The 20,540-nt window shown below is 41.1% G+C and overlaps 1 protein-coding gene across 1 annotated transcript in view; it reads right to left on the bottom strand.

The window, feature by feature from the left end:
- The window catches only part of FRAS1 (Fraser extracellular matrix complex subunit 1), a 513,961-nt gene that overhangs the window by 115,431 nt on the left and 377,990 nt on the right, over window positions 1-20,540 (bottom strand). The window contains exons 32-36 of the mRNA XM_018049625.1: window positions 16,459-16,575; window positions 13,301-13,305; window positions 10,974-11,083; window positions 8,560-8,697; window positions 5,986-6,018 (exon numbers count right to left, since the gene is read on the bottom strand). Of these exons, the coding sequence (XP_017905114.1) occupies window positions 5,986-6,018; window positions 8,560-8,697; window positions 10,974-11,083; window positions 13,301-13,305; window positions 16,459-16,575 (403 nt within the window). The remainder of the gene's footprint in view (window positions 1-5,985; window positions 6,019-8,559; window positions 8,698-10,973; window positions 11,084-13,300; window positions 13,306-16,458; window positions 16,576-20,540) is intronic.

Here is a 20,540-nt window from a genome sequence, read left to right as displayed (position 1 = left end):
TGTTGCATTCTGTACACTAATAACAAACCATTAGAAAGGGAAATTAGGAAAATAACCTCGTTTAGAGTTGTATCAAAAAATTAAACACGTAGGGATAAATTTATTAAAGGAAGTGAAAGACTTGTAATGTGAAAACTATATGACACCAATGAAAGAAACTGAAGACACAAATACATGGAAAGATATTCCCTGATTCATGAATTAGAAGAATTAATACTGTCAAAAAGTGGTTCCCCTGGAGGGTCTTCATACATTTTGCTTTGAGATTGCAAAAAGTCAGACATGACTTAGAAATTGAACAACAATATGGTGATTATAATCATTAATCATTAATATCATTTGAAAGTTGTTAAGTGTCCGACTCTTTGTGACCCCATGAATTGCAGCACGCCAGGCCTCCCTGTCCACCACCAACTCCCGGAGTTCATTCAGATTCATATCCATTGAGTCAGTGATGCCATCCAGCCATCTCATCCTCTGTCATCCCCTTCTCCCTCCCAGCATCAGAGTCTTCCAATGAGTCAACTCTTCGCATGAGGTGGCCAAAGTACCAGAGTTTTAGCTTTAGCATCATTTCTTCCAAAGAAATCCCAGGGCTGATCTACTTCAGAATGGACTGGTTGGATCTCCTTGCAGTCCAAGGGACTCTCAAGAGTCTTTTCCAACACCACAGTTCAAAAGAATCAATTCTTCGGTGCTCAGCCTTCTTCACAGTCCAACTCTTACATCCATACATGACCACAGGAAAAACCATAGCCTTGACTAGACAGACCTTAGTTGGCAAAGTAATGTCACTGCTTTTGAATATGCTATCAGGGAGGCCTGGCATGTTGCGATTCATGGGGTCGCAAAGAGTCGGACATGACTGAGCGACTGAACTGAAGAGAATAAAGTTAAAGTTTTTATCATAGGAAAAACATTTACTAACTTTACATGGTGACAGATGTTAACTAGACTTATTGTGGTGGTCATTTCACAGTATATACAAATATCACTCATTATGTTGTACACCTGAAATACATCAACTATATGTTTTACATACATACATATACATCAATGAAATCTCAAAAAAAACAACAGTGACAGAAGACTAAAATTTACTGTTGCTTCAGGTGTGATTTTTTTAGCTTTCAAAGAACAAATGAATATCTGAGAATTTTAGGGAGATGACGTTCTCTCTCACCAACATTTAGCCCTACATGAACTATAATAGGACGTGTGGATGGTTGACTCTAATGAAATAGTCAGTCCCAAGGAAACAGCAATGTATCCATGCCATTTATGGTCAATCACCTTCACTCTAGACCTATATAAGAAAGTGTGTCTCTATTTCACATCAGCATAGATGCCAGCTCTGATTCTGTTTTTGCTTACTGGCACTTAGCTTCTATCACACTCTGAACTAAAACTAGGATGCTGAGATCTTTCACACACAGCTGTCACAACTCACTCTCTGGGTCACAACACTTTTGCTTAAAGTAGCAAAGCATTCAATGAAAAGCTCTATTTTAGACTATGAAAAGTGAAAATGTTAGTTGCTCGTTGTGTCCAATTCCTTTAGAGCCCCTGGACTGTAGCCCGCCAGGCTTCTCTGTCCATAGAATTCTTTAGACAAGAATACTGGAGTGGGTAACCATTCCCTTCTCCAGGGGATTTTCCTGATCCAGAGATCAAACCAAGGTTTCCTGCATTGCAGGCATATTCTTTACCATCTGAGCCACCGGGGAAGCCCATTCATTCATTAGCTGAGCGTCATGTAGGGATGATTATAGGCATGCTTCAGAGATATTTCAGACCACTGCAATAAAGCGAATGCTATAATAAAGCAAGTCACATGAATTCTTTGGCTTCCTAGTGTATATAAAAATGGTGTTCATACTACATTGTAGTCTAATAAGTGTGCCATAGCATTATGTTAGGCATTATGCATGTATGTTAAAAATTAATGTACATATCTTAATTAGAAAAATAATTTATTGCTAAATATGCTAGCTATCATCTAAGCCTCCAATGAATTATAATATTTTTTGCTGGTGGAGGACTTTGAGTCAATGTTGATGGCTGCTGACTGATCATGGTGGTGGTTGCTGAAGGTTGGGATGGTGGTGGCAATTTCTTAAAATAAGACAATGAAGTTTGCTATACTGACTGAGTCTTCCTTTTGCAAAAGATTTGAGTCAGTCTTCTCAAACCCTGATGCTGCTTTACCAACTAAGCTTTTTGTAATATTCTAAATCCTTTGTTGTCATTTCAGTAATCTTTGCAGCATCTTTAATAGGAGTACATTTAATCTCAAGTGACCACTTTCTTTGCTAATTAAGAAAAAACTGGAATCAAGATTGCTAGGAAAAATATCAATAACCTCAGATATGCAGATGACACCACCCTTATGGCAGAGAGCGAAGAAGAACTAAAGAGCCTCTTGATGAAAATGAAAGAGGAGAGTGAAAAAGTTGGCTTAAAGCTCAACATTCAGAAAACTAAGATCACGGCAGCTGGTCCCATCACTTCATGGCAAACAGATGGAGAAATAGTGGAAACAGTGTCAGACTTTATCTTTTTGGGCTCCAAAATCACTGCAGATGGTGATTGCAGCCATGAAATTAAGATGCTTACCCCTTGGAAGGAAAGTTATGACCAACCTAGACAGCATATTCAAAAGCAGAGAATTACTTTGCCAACAAAGGTCCATCTAGTCAAGGCTATGGTTTTTCCAATAGTCAGGTATGGATGTGAGAGTTGGATTATAAAGAAAACTGAGTGCTGAAGAATTGATGCTTTTGAACTGTGGTGTTGGAGAAGACTCTTGAGAGTCAGTCCCTTAGACTGCAAAAAGATCCAACCAGCCCATCCTAAAGGAATTCAGCCCTGAATGTTCACTGGAAGGACTGGTGTTGAAGCTGAAATTTCAATACTTCGGCCACCTGATGTGAAGATCTGATTCATTTGAAAAGACCCTGATGCTGGGAAAGATTGAAGGTGATAGGTTGGAGAAGATGGTTGGAGGCATCACTGACTCAATGGGCATGAGTTTGAGTAAACTCCGGGAGTTGGTGATGGACAGGGGGGCCTGGCGTGCTGCAGTCCATGGGGTCACAAAAAGTCAGACACAACTGAGCGACTGAACTGACTGAACTGAAGAAACAACTCACTCATTAAAGTTTTATCATGAGATAGCAGCAATCAGACATATCTGACACTCCACTTCTGATTTTAGTTCTCTTATTATTTCCATATCTGCAGTTACTTCCTCCACTAAAGTCTCAAACCCCTCAAAGTCATTCAAGAAGGTTGGAATGAACCTGCTTCAAACTCCTGTAAATGTTGATATTTTGACCTCTTCCCACAAATGAATGTTCTTAATAATATCTAGAATGGTGAATCCCTTCCAGAAGGTTGTCAATATATTTTGCCCAGATCCATCCTAGGAATCCCTATCTATGTTAGTTATAGCATCACAAATTGTATATTTTACATAATAAGACTCGAAAGTCAAAATTACTCCTTGATCTATGGGTTACAGAATGGATGCTAGGTTAACAGGCGTGAACACAACATTAATCTCATTGTACATCTCCATCAGAGCTCTTGGGCACCAGATATATTGTCAATAAGAAGCAATATTTCAAAAGAAATCATTTTTTTTCCAAGTAGTAGATCTCAAGACTGAGCTTAAAATATTCAGTGAACCATGTTTACACAGATTTGCTGTCATCCAGGCTTGCCTGGAGAATCCCATGGACAGAGGAGCCTGGTGGGCTGCAGTCCATGAGGTCGCTAAAAGTCAGACATGACTGTGAAACTTCACTTTGACTTTTCACTTTCATGCATTGGAGAAGGAAATGGCAACCCACTCCAGTGTTCTTGCCTGGAGAATCCCAGGGACAGGGGAGCCTGGTGGGCTGCCGTCTATGGGGTCGCACAGAGTTGGACATGACTGAAGCAACTTAGCAGCAGCAGCAGGCTTTGTTGTTCCATTTATAGAGCACAGATGGAGTAGATTTAGTACTTAATTCTTAAGGGCCCTAGGATTTTTGGAATGGTAAATAAGCATTGGTTTCAATTTAAAGTCACCAGCTGTATTAGCCTTTAACAATACAGCCTGTCCTTTCAAGTCAGGGACTGACTTTTCCACTACAGCTATGAAAGTCCTAGATAGCATCTTCTTCTAGCGCAAGACTGGTTCACCTACACTGAAAATTTGTTCTTTAGTGTCACCACCTTCATGAATTAGCTAAGCTAGATCTTCTGGATAACTTGCTGCAGCTTTTATATCAGCACTTACAGCTTCACCTTATACTTTCATGTTATTAAGATGGCTTCTTTCCTTAATCCCATGAATCAACCTCTGCTAGCTTCAAACTTTTCTTCTGTAGCTTCTCACCTCTCTTAGCTTTCACAGAATTGAGAGTTAGGATCTTGTACTGGATTAAACTTTAGCTTAAGGGAATGTTGTGGCTGGTTTAATCTTCTACCCAGTTCCATTAAGACTTTTTTTCCTATCAGCAACAAGGCTGCTTTGCTTTCTTATCATTTGTGTGTTCATTGGAGTAGCACTTTTAATTTCCTTCAAGAACTTTTCTGTCGCATTCACAACTTGGCTGTTTGGCACAAGAGACCTAGCTTTTAGCCTACTTTAGCTTTTGACATTCTTTCCTCCCTAAGCTTAATTATTTCTAGTTTTTAATTTAAAGTGAGAGATGTGTGACTCTTCCTTTCACTTGAACACTTAGAGGTCATTGTAGGGTTATTAATTGGTTTAACTTCAATATTGTTGGGTCTCAGGAAATATGGAGGCCCCAAGAGAAGGAGAGCGATGGAGGAATGGCCGGTTAGTGAGACAGACAGAACACACACAACATTTATTAAGCTTACTGTCTTATATCAGCAAGTTCCTGGTGTCCCCAAAACAATGACAATATTAACATCAAAGATCACTGATCACAGATCACCATAACAAATACAATAATAATGAAAAAGTTTGAAATGTTACAAGAATGATCAAAACGTGACACAGAGACAGGAAGTAAGCAAATGCTTCTAGAAAAATGGCTGAAAAACTTGTTCTATGCCGGGGTGCCATAAACCTTCAATCTGTAAAAAATGCAATATCTGTGAAGCACAATAAAGTGCAATAAAATGAGGCAGGCATGTATGTCCCAATCACTATTTTGGGAACTCTATGCATGAATGCTAGAGAAGGCAATGGCACCCCACTCCAGTACTCTTGCCTGGAAAATCCCATGGGCAGAGGAGCCTGGTGGGCTACAGTCCATGGGGTCGCTAAGTCACAACTGAGCGACTTCATTTTCACTTTTCACTTTCATGCATTGGAGAAGGAAATGGCAACCCACTCCAGTGTTCTTGCCTGGAGAATCCCAGGGATGGGGGAGCCTGATGGGCTGCCGTCTATGGGGTTGCACAGAGTTGGACACGACCGAAGCGACTTAGCAGCAGCAGCAGCATGTGTGCAAGCTGAGTTGCTTCAATCGTGTCCGACTCTGTGCAACCCTATGAACAGTAGCCCGCCAGGCTCCTCTGTCCATGGAATTCTCCAGACAAGAATACTGGAGTGGGTTGTCATGCCCTCCTCCAGGGTTTGGAAGCTCTACACATATATAATTATTATTTATTATCCCCATTGATGGATAAGGCACGGAGGCACAGAAAGGTTAAGAAACTTTCTTAAAGCAGGCTGAACCTGAGACAGACTGGATTCAAAGTCTGAGATCTTAACCATTATTACCTCGTTTTAATAAATAATAGAACAAGTTGAAATTGGGCTTAAAGAACACTAATCTTTTGTATCCTTGGTGGAGCATTTTCCCTATGAATACAAAGTTGAGCTATCACTATTTAACTAGCATGTGATTATTTTAGAAGAAACTTGTGTTATATAACTTTTAAATAGCTCTTAGAAAATAGCTAAAGTAACAATGAAGAGAGCAAAAAGGTTTCTTAAAAGATTGTGATTAAAATTTTTACCTGTGAAGTGGAATTTCACTGATTCTGGGAGACCTGAGAGAACAGAAGACAGAAAATCATTATATTGAACATTTGGGGGCCAGAAATGGATGGAAAAAGTAAACTATATTAAGAGAAAAGTTAGAAAAATAAATTATTATGGTTTAAGGGGGGCTTCTCTGGTGGCTCAAACGGCAAAAAATCTGTCTGCAACCTGGGTTCAATCCCTGGGTCAGTAAGATCCCCTAGGGAATGGATACCCACTCCAGTGTTCTTGCCTCATGGACAGAGAAACCTGGTGAGCTACAGTCCATGGGGTTTAAAGAAAGATCACCAGATTGTTAGCTAACTTTATGTTGAGTTTAATGATGCCAATACTAATTTTAAGTAACAAAAAGAACCACAGAGTGGAATAATTTTATATCATAGCAGTTAGAGTGATTTATAATAGATTCATTCAGGTCCGATTTTACCAGTACATAAAATCCTACAAATCGGTGAATGTGGGTAATGTCATATATCACTGGCAAGGCTTGCTGGTGGGTCAGTTTCACTGTAGAATTGAGTGATGCCTGGGACATTGATTTACACACTGTAACAGCATGAGAGATTTATCTCGTGTCATTTATCCCATAGATTATATAGGATACAACTCTGCTCTCTCTAAAAAGGCTCCAGAAACATAGGTGAATACAGTGGATTTGGAAATAACTTCAACCAGGTCTGACATATTTTCTTTTCCTCTAATCCCTGGATAACCTGAGTTTCTTATAAAAAGTAGGTCTTGTAAAGTTGGGGTTAGAGGACCATGAACATTTTCACTGGCTGTGAGTTATCTAGCTAGTAAACACTGGGGATTAGAGAAGGAAATGGCAAACCACTCCAGTATTTTTGCCTGGGAAATCCCATGGACAGAGGAGTCTGGCAGGTTACAGTCCATGGGGTCGCAAGGAGTCGGACATAACTTAGTGACTAAACACACACACAGACAATGAGGATACTCCTTAGAGAAGAGGTATATCCCAGTGTTTAGGAATTTTCCGTCTGAGTCAATTATCTTCTAGACAATTACATCTATATAAATAATGGCAGATATTACTTTAAAACTGCCATACTATAAAACATAACTCTAAAACTATTCAACCTGTGTTCAACTCACCATTAGAAATCACCAATTGTTTTATATGATTCAAGCTACTATACAAAAATAATTCTCTATATTAATTGTGTTGAAAGTGTGAAAGTGTTAGTTGCTCAGTCATGTCTTACTCTTTGTGACCCCATGGCCTGTAGCTCAACAGGCTCTCCTGTCCATGAGATTTTCCAGGCAAGAATACTGGAGTAGGTTGCCATGCCCTCTTCCAGGGGATCTTTCTGACCCAGGGATTGAAGCCCAGTGTCCAACATTGCAGGCAGATGCTTCACCTCTGAGCCACAAAGGGCATAAACATCTTAAAGATCATAAAGAAATAGGCTTCAAGATTTTTAGAGGCATTCAAAAGCAGAGAAGTGTCAAGGCTGACCAAGAAGTTCATTTGGGTTTTTCCATAAGACAGTATGGAAAAATCTGAATGAATTTCTTGGCCATCCCAGTATCTAGGGAAAGAGACTTAAAACTTAGCAGCTTTGAATACTCGGTCAAAGGGAGACATAAGAGGGTGGCAAGGATAAGGCTGTCTTGACTTAATGGAAAGGCATACACTTGCCTGAATTAGAAATGGGAGTTATTCTCTTGGTCAACCTTTTCTTGTTTTACAAGGTGTTTTTTGTCAAATCCTAGTTTTAATCCCAAAAGGTGCCTGCATGGGATCCTTCTCACTAGATTCTTCTCACACATGCCCATCTGCCATAGCCTCCTCTTCAAATCCTCTCTCTTCACTGCAGTCAAAGCATTCCTTATGAAAAGCCAGCCTTCTGTATCTTTAAACCTCCACCAGGTTCTTCTTGTTCTTAGGATAAAGCTCCATGTCTCTGCAGGTACACAGGGCCCCTGCCCTCTCTCTTCCCATCCAGGCTCATCCCCACTCTGTTCAACCCTCCACATTCCAGACACAAAGACTTTTTTCAGTCCCCAGAAAGTCACATTCTCTCTCTCCCAGGGCCTCTGCACAGGGGTGTGTGTACTTCTTTAGAATGTTCTCCCAACGATCCCAACACACACTCAGCCTAGTTAGCTTCTACCCACCCCTCCACCATCAAGACCTCCCTGAGGCAGCCTCCAGTGGACCCTTAGTCTAGGTCAGACTTGCTACATCCAGTTCCGTATCTTTAGCTTGCATATCTTAGCCTTCAGTATCTTTTATCTCAGCCTGAGACTGAACATCCCTTACTGAGGAATGAGCTTTCTTCCTTATTTTTAGAACACTTATCTCAGCCTGCGATTAAACCTCCCTTAGTGAGAATATTTCTCAAATTTTGTCTCTATACCTAGATCTCCAAACTTGCCAAGATGCCTTTTTTGGCTCACCACTAGCTCTCCAAGGCCTCATTCAGGCCTTGCCACCTAGGAGACACAAAGATTTATTGAAAGCATGCCATGAAGCTTCACAGAGAGCAGTCTGGGCATCTCAAAATAGAGGGGAATAAAAGCATTACCAGCAAAGGAGAAGGCCCGGATCTCCTGGAGGTGGGGGGCTGCAGTGGGAGGACGGTACATGATGTTGCCCTGGTTAACGTCTTCCTGGGAGAAATACCGGATGGGAGAGTGAGGCTGGTCCCTGTGCTCGATGATGCCTGGAAAGAAAGAGAGTCGGCATGAGCATCAACAGTAATTCTGATGGCTGACAATGACTAGAGCCATAAAGCTGCCTTTTCCACTGGTGGAAGTCATCCTTCAGGAACAATTGCTCTCAGGTTGTTCTTGGCATAGGATTTTCTAGTTATTCAAGAAAGGGGTAAATCTGAAACCCAAATACTCTTGCCTAGGATTCGATGCAGGCTTCCCAGGTAGCTCAGCTGGTAAAGAAATCGCCTGCAATGCAGGAGACCCTGGTTCAATTCCTGGGTTGGGAAATTTCCCTGGAAAAGGGATAGGCTACCCACTCCAGTATTCTTGGGCTTCCCTGGTGGCTCAGATGGTAAAGAATTCGTTAACAATATGGGAGACCTGGGTTCGATCCCTGAGTTGGGAAGATCCCCTGGAGGAATGGCAACCCACTCCAGTATTCTTGCTTGGAGAATCTCAATGGGAGGAGCCTGGTGGGCCACAGTCGATGGTGTCACAAAGAGTTGAACACGACTGAGAGACTAAGCACAGCACAGCACAGGACTCATTGCTCACAAGCAATAGTAAGATGCAAACTGCTGCCCTCTAATGTAGCCTAGCCAGGGAAATCCTCACAAGTCATAGACGGTGAACTGTAATTATGAGAGTCTCTCAATTAAATTCAAGTTCAAAGGTGAAAGTCGCTCCAAAATGGCACAAACCGGTCTCCTGGTGAGGCTGTAAAGACGTTTTTTCAACCCACTCTCTTTCCTTCAGAAACTCCATAGTCTCTGTGATGATTTCTGGCAACAATAACGTGGATCTTGATTATTCAAAGAACTGGATTATCATTGTTACAAATGTCTTAGGGGTGGAAGATATGCCTGTGGTTTCTAAATTTCACAGGTACAGAACTGATGGGCCTCCCTGGTGGTTCAGCTGGTAAAGAATCTACCTGCAATGTGGGAGACCTAGGTTTGATCCCTGAGTTGGGAAGATCCCCTTGGAGAATGGCTAACCCACTCCAGTATTCTGGCCTGGAGAATTCATCTGGGTGACTGATAATGCCACTGTAAATATATCTGGGTTTTTTTTGAAGCTCACAGGGTATTAATATGTAGAAGCACTATGTGAACTTAAAGAAGTCATAAACAGTATTTATTACCTTGGTGAAAAAGAAAGAGGAGAAGTGACTTATCCACGTGAGGGAAAACTGAGTTTGTGTGGGTCAGCCCTCGCTGGTTTGTCTGGCAGAGCTCCTGTTCTTTGTGGCTGTTCAGTGCTAAGTTGTGTCTGACTTTGCAACCCTATGGACTGCAACATGCCAGGCTCCTCTGTCCTCCTCTATCTCCTGGAGTTTGTTCTAATTCATGCTCATTGAGTCGCTGATGCTATCTAACCATCTCATCCTCTGCCGCCCTCTTCTTTTGCCTCCAGTCTTTCCCAGCATCACGGTCTTTTCCAATGAGTAGACTCTGCATCAGATAGCCAAAGTACTTGAGCATCAGCTTCAGCATCGGTCCTTCCAATGAACATTCAGGATTGCTTTCCTTTAGGATGGACTGGTTTGATCTCCTTGCAGTCCAAGGGACTCTCAAGAGTCTTCTCCAACACCACAGTTTGAAAGCATCAGTTCTTCAGTGCTCAGCTTTCTTTGTGGTCCAACTCTCACATCCGTATGTGACTAGTGGAAATACCAGAGCTTTGACTACGTGGACCTTTGTCAGTAAAATGATACCTCTGCTTTTTAGTACACTGTCCAGGTTTGTCATAGCTTTTCTTCCAAGGAGCAAGCGTCTTTTAATTTCATGGCTGCAGTCACCATCGGCAGTGATTTTGGAGCCCAAGAAAATAAAGTCTGTCACTGTTTCCATTGTTTCCGCATCTATTTGCCATGAAGTGATGGGACCGTATACCATGGTCTTAGTTTGTCCTTAGCACATGCTGACTCTGTTCTACTCTCTCTCACGATAGCCTCACCAAGGCAGGCTCTGTCCCTACAGGTGTGCTTAGATCTGTCCAGTTGTGCCCACACATGGGCGGGGGAAGCTCAAAGAGTGATGAAGTTATTTGCACACTGTGCTCTCCAGTACTGCTCTGTCAGAACCAAAGCTGACACATTCATCTCCACCTGTCTGACCACAGTGTCTCCCTCTCAGTTGGCTCTAAACTCAGAGGTGATGAATAACTGTGACTCCTTAAATCCTCAACAAGTAGAAGCAGACAGACTTCCAGAGCTTTTAAGGCTGGTCAACAATAGAAGACAAAGAGCATCACTCAGAAGATCACTTATTGCCTGTCTTACCTTGATTTGGATGCAGAGGTAGAGTGATGTTGTATATTATCTTTCCGCTTGGCCTCTCAGGGTTTACAAAGGAGAGAGAATGAGGCTGAATCACAGTCAGGCCATCTTCCCTGGGCCTACACAAAATTTGAGGGGGAAGAAGAAAAAAATGGCGTGATGAAAACAAAAGCCAGAAGCAAAAACAAAACCCATTAAAAAAAAAAACTTCCTCTGGATGTTTTAATTCGTCACAGAGAGTAAAATTTTCTCTGAGAGTTCAAAAGAAGGATTGGTCCTCCCACATGGCAGACTTGTCCCTGCCTTAAGCATCTCACAGGGTTACAGAGTTCTCTTCGGGTCTTGCACCTGACCCTTCTCTCCCCTGCCCTTGGCCTCCCGGGTTTATGCCGGCACATGCTGTGGGAGTCCCAATATGATCACTTATTCCTGGTTGGAGCTCACAGCGGTACATGTTTGGAAATAAACCATCACAGTTGGTGATTCTACTGTTCACAGCTGGATCCTCACAGCTCTGTTCCTTTAATTTAATGGGCTAAGATGGTATGTGGTGAGAATTTCTCCCAACCCCCCAGCTTGCTGATGGGAACTGTGATGCATCCTTTTCTTTAACTTTGATGGTTTCCAATGGCTAAGGATGAACTTGCCTCAAACGCCAAAGAGGTTCACCATTGGAGTTCAGAGGTTTAAGAGCTACGTGTTTATTAAAGCTTATAGAAATAGTATTTCCCTTTGTCTCCATTGTACTGTTCTAAAGAACCATATATTGCTTTCCGCCTCTAGCTTTCAGGACCCAATGAAGGAGTCAAGTGAAATTAATCGGAAAGTCAATGTGTGTATAGCTCTCACTATCTATTCACCTGTGTGGGTTCACAACCCATTAACAGTGAAAACATTAAAAAAGAGAGAGAGATCCAGAATTCCATGACCAGGCTTAACATAGATTTGGGAACAGCAGCAAAAACAGACTGGAGAGGAGAAAATTGAAAAGGAGAGTGAACATGGGCCCTTTGCCTAGGTCACATATGTTGATACTAAAACAAAACAAAAATATCTGGTTCATCACAGGCTTTTTCTAATTGATCCCTGAAGGGTTAGAGTTTGACATGCTCTCCTGCTCTTTCATACTGTTCATAGACTCACTGGAAAAGATCTTGATGCTGGGAAAGAGTGAGGGAGAGAGAAGAAGGGGACGATACAGAATGAGATGGTTGGATGGCAACACCATCAGTTTGGGCAAACTCCAGGAGATTGTGAAGGACAGGGAAGCCTGATGTGCTGCAGTCCATGGGGTCACAGAGTTGGACATGACTGAGCGACTGAACAACAAACTGCTCTTCCAAGCTCTGCTACTTTCAGAAGGAATTTTCCATCTAGGAAAGGAATAAGAAGGGCTCAGGAAGTCTCATGGAGGAGGGCATGGTGTTCTTCGTGTTAACCGTGAAAAGACTGAAGGGTGCAGTTGCTTTGTAATTGTTCCCAAGCCATACTTGTCCTGGGGAGAGGCGGCACTTGCAGGCTAGGACAACCCCCTTTAGTACAGAGTCAAATTTCAAGTCATTGCTCAGGTCTGGAATGTAATGAGCAAGGAAAATCAGAATTGCAAATAGCAGCTGGTCTCTCTAGAATAAAATGGGGAAGGGCAACACAAGAAAAATACATACCCTATGCAAGGTGTTTACAGCCCGCGCACGTGTGCATACATCTGTAAACGCATACACATGTAGGCCCAGGCATGTGGACAAAAAGTGTAGGCTGAGTGCACTGTTCAGTACTGTTTGCCCACTTTTAATCTCAAAACCATCAGAATAACTGAACATTCTCGAGGTATTATGGGATATTTTTGAAAATCTAGATGTCCCTAAAACAATAAAGTGATAAGAGAATTACTATGAACACAGAATAATGGAAAAGAGAAATGCATTATAGCCAAGAAAGCAGACATTTAATTACAGAATTTATTGATATGATTTCTTTACTAATAGAAATAGACACTAAGTAGAAAAAGCAAGGACTTGATTCTCTCAAGAAAGCAATATTGAGGTGGAGGTACATTAAAGCATAATCAATTTTAATATTGGCTATTTGGAATGTTCAATATTTATCAATGAAACAGTAAGAAATGCTAGATTAAATTTCATGGAAATCATTAGAGAAGACACTTTTCTATTAAACTATCTGTCAGCATAAGAAGATTACAGAATAATGGCTTTCATAATACCCATATTACCTCTGAATACATCCAGAAGCCAACCACGTCTCCCCATGACATTGCCACCACCCTGCGGGGAGCTAGATCCCACACCTGGCTTCCCACCGTGGCCTCCCACCTGCTCTCTTGCCCTCTCCTCAAGAGTCTGCTTCTGCACAGCCACCAGTGGATGCCTTTACAAAGGCTATTAGGCCTCTGCTCAACACCCTGCAATGGCTGTCCATGTTACTCAGAACACAGTTAAGTCCCTACAATGGTCTGTGTGGCTGGATACAATCTGTTCCCCTAGTCTGCATCACCCTCCACCCCATTAACTTTGCACATCTGCATTCATGCAGATTCCTCTTGCTTCGTACTCACTTTGATCCAGCCAGACTGATTTCCTTGCTGTTTATCTAAGCATGCTCCTAGCCTGATGCCTCTAAATGCATGGTTCCATGGGTCAGGAATGCCCTTTCCTAAGGGATTTGCACAGCTCTCTCTCTTCCTCACCTCCTGCAAGTCCTTCTTTAAACGTCATTGTCTTAAAGTTAGCCCACCCTGACAACCTTATTTAAAATTACAACCTAGGTCTCCCCTGCTACATTTCCAATCCTCTTGACTCTGATCTACTTTTACTTTTATCATAATGCTTCTCCTTAACATGCTACATGAGAGTTATTTATTTTATTTATAACTTATTGTCTATTCATATAAACTCCATGAGAACAAAGATTTTAGTTTGTTCATGGATCTCAAGCACAGAGTGTACAGTACATGGGAGTGCTTGATAAAAATTAACATTGTAAATCAACTACAGTTCAATAAAAAAAAGAATACAGTCTGTATTATGTGATCACTCAGTCTCCAATGTCTTCCATAGAACTTGGCATAAATTAGGGGTCCAAAAGCGTTTGTGACTGAATAACTGAATGAATGGAGAGGTAGACACTTACTCTTAAACACATACATGAATATACCATATATGAATTTAGCATATGTATTCATAATGTGTCTACAAATATGTACAAAACTTGTGTGGCTAGGTGAACCCAAATCACTGAATTGAGAATGCACTTTTGTCACAGATTAGTTTGTATGTCCTCTAGTAATGGCCCTAATTAATGTCAAAAGAAATATAAACCATGTATATTTTAAGAAATGAAATGATCGCCTGATCACATTTTATAGTAAACTAATCTCTGTGATACACTAAATTACACAGGATAGACCTAACTTGAGACCCTCAAGGTTAAGTGTGTTTAAAAGTTGTTAGAGGTTCCCAGCCGCAGAGCGGGAGTGACGCCATCTTCGTGGCATTTATTTTCCCTTCTAAACTCAAAATAACACTGCATTAACATTTGGCAAGAAATGCGCATGCACATTTTCTTTACACTTTAGAGAAAATTCTGATCCAAGTTCCTCTAGTCAGAATGATGAATTATAGACTTTATAGTGTTGCTGAATTATGATTTCTTTAAATTATGGTTTACGGTGGAAATTCCTACACCAGCTATTCATTAAATACTTTCTGTTTCCCCTTTTATGTCTCTGTCACGTTCCGGACCCATAATTTCTAAAACTCTACCTGCTGTCTTTGTTGCGATTCAGGGCTGCTATACCACTTTGGAGTGTAATTATGTGGACGCTAACTAAAACGTGGATCTCTGATGATTCATTGACAAGGACTTCGTGCTTGTGGCTCTGTCTAGAAGAGGGGTTCTGGCATTACATGTCCTGTAGATATAGGGTTATGGTGGAACTGCTAATTGTCTGAACTAAGCTTCATGTACTAATTTAGCTGTCACCTTGTTTCAAACTTTTCCATGAGTCCACACTCCTTCCCACACAAAGCCCCTCTGTGATCCAGCTCACAGACCTCCACACCCCCAGTCTCCTCTGCCTCTCTTATGTCCCCAGTCCTATTGAATTGTTGGCAATTTTCCCAACAATCATATTGTCTCTCTCCTCTGGGTCTTCATATGTGTTCTTTCTATGCTGGGCGATGCCCTTTGCCTTCACCCCTCAAATCCTTCCAACCTGTCCCCCCATCCCCAGACTTTTTGAATATTTTCTACTTGTCTTTCTGGAGTCAGCATAGACATCACTTTTACCAGGATACTTTTATAATAGAAGTGAAAGTTGCTCAGTCATGCCCGATTCTTTGTGACCCCATGGACTGTATAGTCCATGGAATTCTCCAAGCCAGAATATTGGAGCGGGTAGCCTTTCCTTTCTTCAAGCGGTCTCCCCAACCCAGGGATCAAACCCAGGTCTCTCGCATTGCAGGTGGATTCTTTACCAGCTGAGCCACAAGTGAAACCCAGGAATACTGGAGTGGGTAGCCTATCCCTTTTCCAGCGGATCTTCCTGACACAGGAATCAAACTGGGGTCTCCTACATTAAAGACGGATTCTTTACCAACTAAGCTATCAGCGAAGCCCTGATAAGCCCTGATATTTCTTTTATAATAGAAAACTACTAACAGGACTTTTAAAACAAAGAATAGTTTCTCCAGCTAGGTAGAGCTCTAAACTGGCTAAACATTTATACCCAAACAGCAATCATCAAATGGATATAAGCCTGAAAATCCATTCAGGTATTCAATGAGTACCTAGTGGCTCAGTGGTAAAGAACCTGCCTGCCAATTCAGGAGATGCGGGTTTGATCCCCAGGTAGGGAAGATCCCCTGGAGGAGGAAATGGCAACCTACCCCCGAATTCTTGCTGGATAATCCCATGGACAGAGGAGCCTGTCAGGCTACCATCCAAGGGATTGCAAAGAGTTGGGCATGACTTCGCAATTGAACAACACCACTCAGGGAGTGGGCCCATGATTGGGATGCTGCAAAAAGTTTAGCAGCAATGGATGGGAGGTTGGGGTAGATTTCATCTAATCTTCCTTTCACTCTGGTAATTTTAATTGCTTTTTCAAATCAATGAGAAATGTGTTCACAGGGCTGGCATGCATTGGTGACCCCAGAGTCTGTGTTCCAAGATAGGCATTAAGTCAAATCTCATCCAGGTGGCAACAGTGGTAAAAGCAAACTCGCTTGCCAATGCAGGAGACCTAAGAGACGCAGGTTCAGTCCCTGGGTTGGGAAGATCCCCTGGAGGAGGGCATGGCAACCCACTCCAGCATCCATGCTTAGAGAATCCCATGGACAGAGGAGCCTGACAGGTTGCAGATCATAGAGTCACAAAGAGTCGGACATAACTGAAATGACTTAGCACGCATGTAGAATGCATCAGCCCACCTCCTCCAAGCAAAAACCATGAGCGTTCCCACCCAACTCACTGTCATATGGAGAGAAGATCCTGGAAAGTGTTGGGGTGCTTCTGGAGTGTGAGGTAAGATGGCAATGTTGAACAGGCGGCTCTCCAGATGGGCGTGGGCCTCTGTAGCGCTGGACACCTGCAAAGAGATGCCACGCTGGTAAGACTCTGATGGGCAGAGTAGTTTGCCCTTGTTTACTTTTTCTCTTTTGCACCATCTGTCTTTGAATTCTATATGCTCCTGCATTACAATCTTTGTTCTGCTCTTCATATTTTAAGATTCATTTAAAATAAACATTTTAGGCAATTCTAAAGTTGCAGGAAAGTATAAATATGGAATAAAAACCATCAAGAATTTCACTACTGATAAACAGTAATGAATATACCATTGCATTTCAATTTAATCTTTTTGCTATGCATATGTGAATCTTTATATATAAGTATATATTCTAAATATTTACTTAATATTATGATATTTTGCTATATCATTAAACATTCTTGAAAACATAATTTTGATAGCTACATAATGTCTTATTATGAACATATACAACACATTACATAAGTGATGTTTGTTCCACTTTAATCTTTACCTAGTGCAGGTATCTACAATTAGATTATAAATGCTAAATCCCAGCCTCATCACTGCAAGGTTAAAAGCATTTACATTTAGGGTAGTGGTCACAAGGTCAATTTCCTCCTGTTTCAAACATACTGAAAAATGATGGTTTGCCCATGCAATCTCTCCCCTTCCTCAGTGCTACCTAGCCATTCCATTAAACTTGCCTTCTTTCTTTATTCCTTGTACTTGTTAGAAGAATTGGTCAGGCCCAAGTGGCCATGTGGAATTGCATTCAGGTGGATCTGGTGGTAAAGAACCTGCCTGCCAACGTGGGAGACATAAGACTAGGTTTGATCTCTGGGTGGGGAAGATCCCCTAGAAGAGGAAATGGCAACCCACTCCAGTATTCTTGCTTGGAAAATCCCATGGACACAGGAGCCTGCTGGGCTACAGTCCATGGGGTCGCAAAGAGTCGGACACAACTGAAGCGAATGAGCATGCACACACACATTTGAGAAGGGGCAGGGTTTTGTAAATCCTGAGAAAAAGGCAGAACAGCAGCCCTTTCTTTATGTCTTCTAGTTACATCCTACAGGAAAGCTGACTTCTCTGCAGAGCTCAAGTTGTAGAATATCCACATTTCCAAGAAGACATATCCAAGACATTTCCAAGAAGACATAGTGTCTCCATAAATAATATTAACAACAGCTTAGCGACTTAGCGACAGAGCATTGATCAAAGCCTCAGCACCGTACAAGCTACTTTTCGAAAGTTTCTTTACTGAATACCCACCAAGTAGATATTATTATCTCCTTTTTCACAGACGATGAAACTGAAAGTCAAAAAGTTATAGGTGTCAAGGTCAAAAGCCACTAAGGAGCAGTATTTAAAACTAGGTCAGTGGGTTCCTGATCTTCCTATTGACACGGTGACTCAATTTGGAAGCTTTAGGGAATTAGGACAGAGGAAGATACGTTCTCCTATCTCTTGAAGAAAAGGAATGGAACTCTGCAGGTAGTGAGGTGTGAGCAATTTTAACTTCCCTAGCAAAGATACTGCTATAAAATATTTTGGTCCTTTTCAAACCACATCCCCTGAGGCTGTGTCAACGTGCTCTGAATAAGCCAAAAACCAGGGCTCCTTCCCTGGCCAAAAATGTGCCTGCTTTCTTCTCACTACGCCATGCTCTAATTTTTTCACACCATTCGCATTGCATAAATCCCAAGTCTTAGACGCAAAGTAACAGATGGACTGCGTTGACGGCTCATGACAGCATATCAACATTAAAATGAAATTAAATCCATGCAACTCATTGTATTGCATTTTCTGCTTGAAAGGGAAGAAAGGGACAAAGACAAGAACCATTAGAACAGCATCTTTTTTTAAATAGTTTAAAATCCCAAGGGACACTAAAATGATGAATGGGAAAAGTTGCTAACCATTTATTTTAGCACATAGCTAAAGAGTCTGTGTCACTTCACATCAAAATATGAGGTGAGCCTATCAAATAATGAGACTTTAAAAACATACACACCAAAGCTTCCACATGCCAGAGAAGATGATCTGAGAGAGTTGTTTCATACTTGGAATAAGGATGTTGTCAGTATTCAAAATGCACTTATTGGAAAGCCTTCGCAAAACACGTAAGAAAACTGCGCTTGTTACTTCATAATCCGTCCTTGTTTTAACCAAAAATAACACTACTCTTCTTTCTACCAGATGTGAGTCAGCATGACTTTTGTCTATTGGGTTATATTTTAAAATTCACTTCCCAAGGATGATACATTGTCATTATTGAAGATATTCTAAAGAATATTCCACAGAGTTTGAAGGAGATTTCAGGTAAGCCTTTAAAATACATTTTGTGCAAAACGTGTGAAGATTCTCCAAAGGGAACCATTTTCTAAGTAATGATGTTTTAGGTCTTAAACTCAAGTGAATTTGTTTTCCAAAAATCAATAACTTTTGCTATTTTATAATAACCTACTTAATAACCAACTTGGAAAAGCAATCAAATATCATTTTAGCAGGTGCTGAGAATCTCTTTCCAGGGAAATGCTCCATATTGATGATGTTCTTCATATTGATGCCTATGAAGGCAAAGGCAGGTCTGAGGATTCTAGTTTGCTGAGGTGACTCCTTTTGATTGAGGTCTTTGCCTCTGTTCTGACTCATTACCTGAGGACTGCTGAGTCTCCAGCTGCTAAAATTGAAATATTAACTTGGGCAAAGGGCACGTCATGTTTGCGCACTCACTGGACATTCAGTGTGCTCAGTGTAATCTAATTTTAATGATTTCCAGGTTTATTTCAGGCAGCTCTCTGGAAAAGCACATTTTTTTACACAATATAAATCGGACGATGAAGATATGTGCACCAGGCATCAGCAACAGAATGGATGATAATTTTTTTAAACACTCTATTTTGCATTGGGGTATACCCAGTTAACAATGTTGTGATAGTTTCAGGTGGACAGCAAAGGAGCTCAGCCATACGTATGACGTGAAAGTGTCAGTTGCTCAGTTGTGTCTGACTCTTTGCGACCCCATGGACTGTAGTCTGCCAGGCTCCTCTGTCCATGGAATTCTCCAGGCAAGAATACTGGAGTGGGTTGCCATTTCTTCTCCAGGGAATCTTTTTGACTCAGGGATCCAGCCTGGGTCTCCTGCATTGCAGACGGATTCTTTACTGTCTGAGCCATCAGGGACAAATATGTATTCATTCTCTTGCAAAGTCCTCTCCCATCCAAGCTTCCACATAACAATGAGCAGAGTTCCCTGTGCTAAACAGTAGGACCTTGCTGCTTATTAGTATGGAAAATAATTTTAACAAGGTGAGCTGTAATGATAGTTTATCCCCAGCTGGATTCCTAGACAAAGGAAATGGGCTCAGACTTAGCAGGATTGTTAAGTTGCTTTGACTGATAACCATGAGAGCCTCTTTATATTTTCTCTGATGTGTTCCTAAATTCTTTTCTGTATCTGTGTTTAAAAGTTCTTTCTCATTCATACTTCCTCATTCCTCTGTATTTCTGTTCAATTATTCATTTCTGAATTGTCCTTGACAGAGGTTTCTCTAACTGTATGGGTCTTTCCAAAGATTCAGATTTTGTACTTATTTATCAAGTCTAGAATCTTATAATTAGTCAATTCCTCTTTTATATCTATTGATGTTTTCCTTTTGCTTCTCTCATACTTCACCAGCTTCTTGAATTTAGTATTTAGCCCATTCATTTTCATGCTTTTCTGCTCAATAATAAGAGCTTAAGGCCATCAGTTTTCATCTGAGTATTACTTTGTCCACATCATTTAAGTTTTGATATGTTGTTTTCTCCTAATCAATATTTCTTAACAGTTTTAGAATTAGGAATTATTTAGAAATTCCAAATGGTTTGATTTTTTTACCCTTTTATTATTAATTTCTAATCATATTTCATAACAGAGAATGTGCCCAGTATAATTTCTTATTCTGTAATTTACTGACAGAATAAATTAAACCAGCCTTATGGTCTGGTTGCCACAGTTTGCTCAGGCTACTCTAACAAAA

This window comes from Capra hircus, chromosome 6, assembly GCF_001704415.2.
Source record: "Capra hircus breed San Clemente chromosome 6, ASM170441v1, whole genome shotgun sequence".
Taxonomy (NCBI): Eukaryota; Metazoa; Chordata; class Mammalia; order Artiodactyla; family Bovidae; genus Capra; species Capra hircus.
The sequence above is the reverse complement of the archived record's forward strand: the minus strand, read 5'-3'. Positions and strand labels throughout refer to the sequence as shown.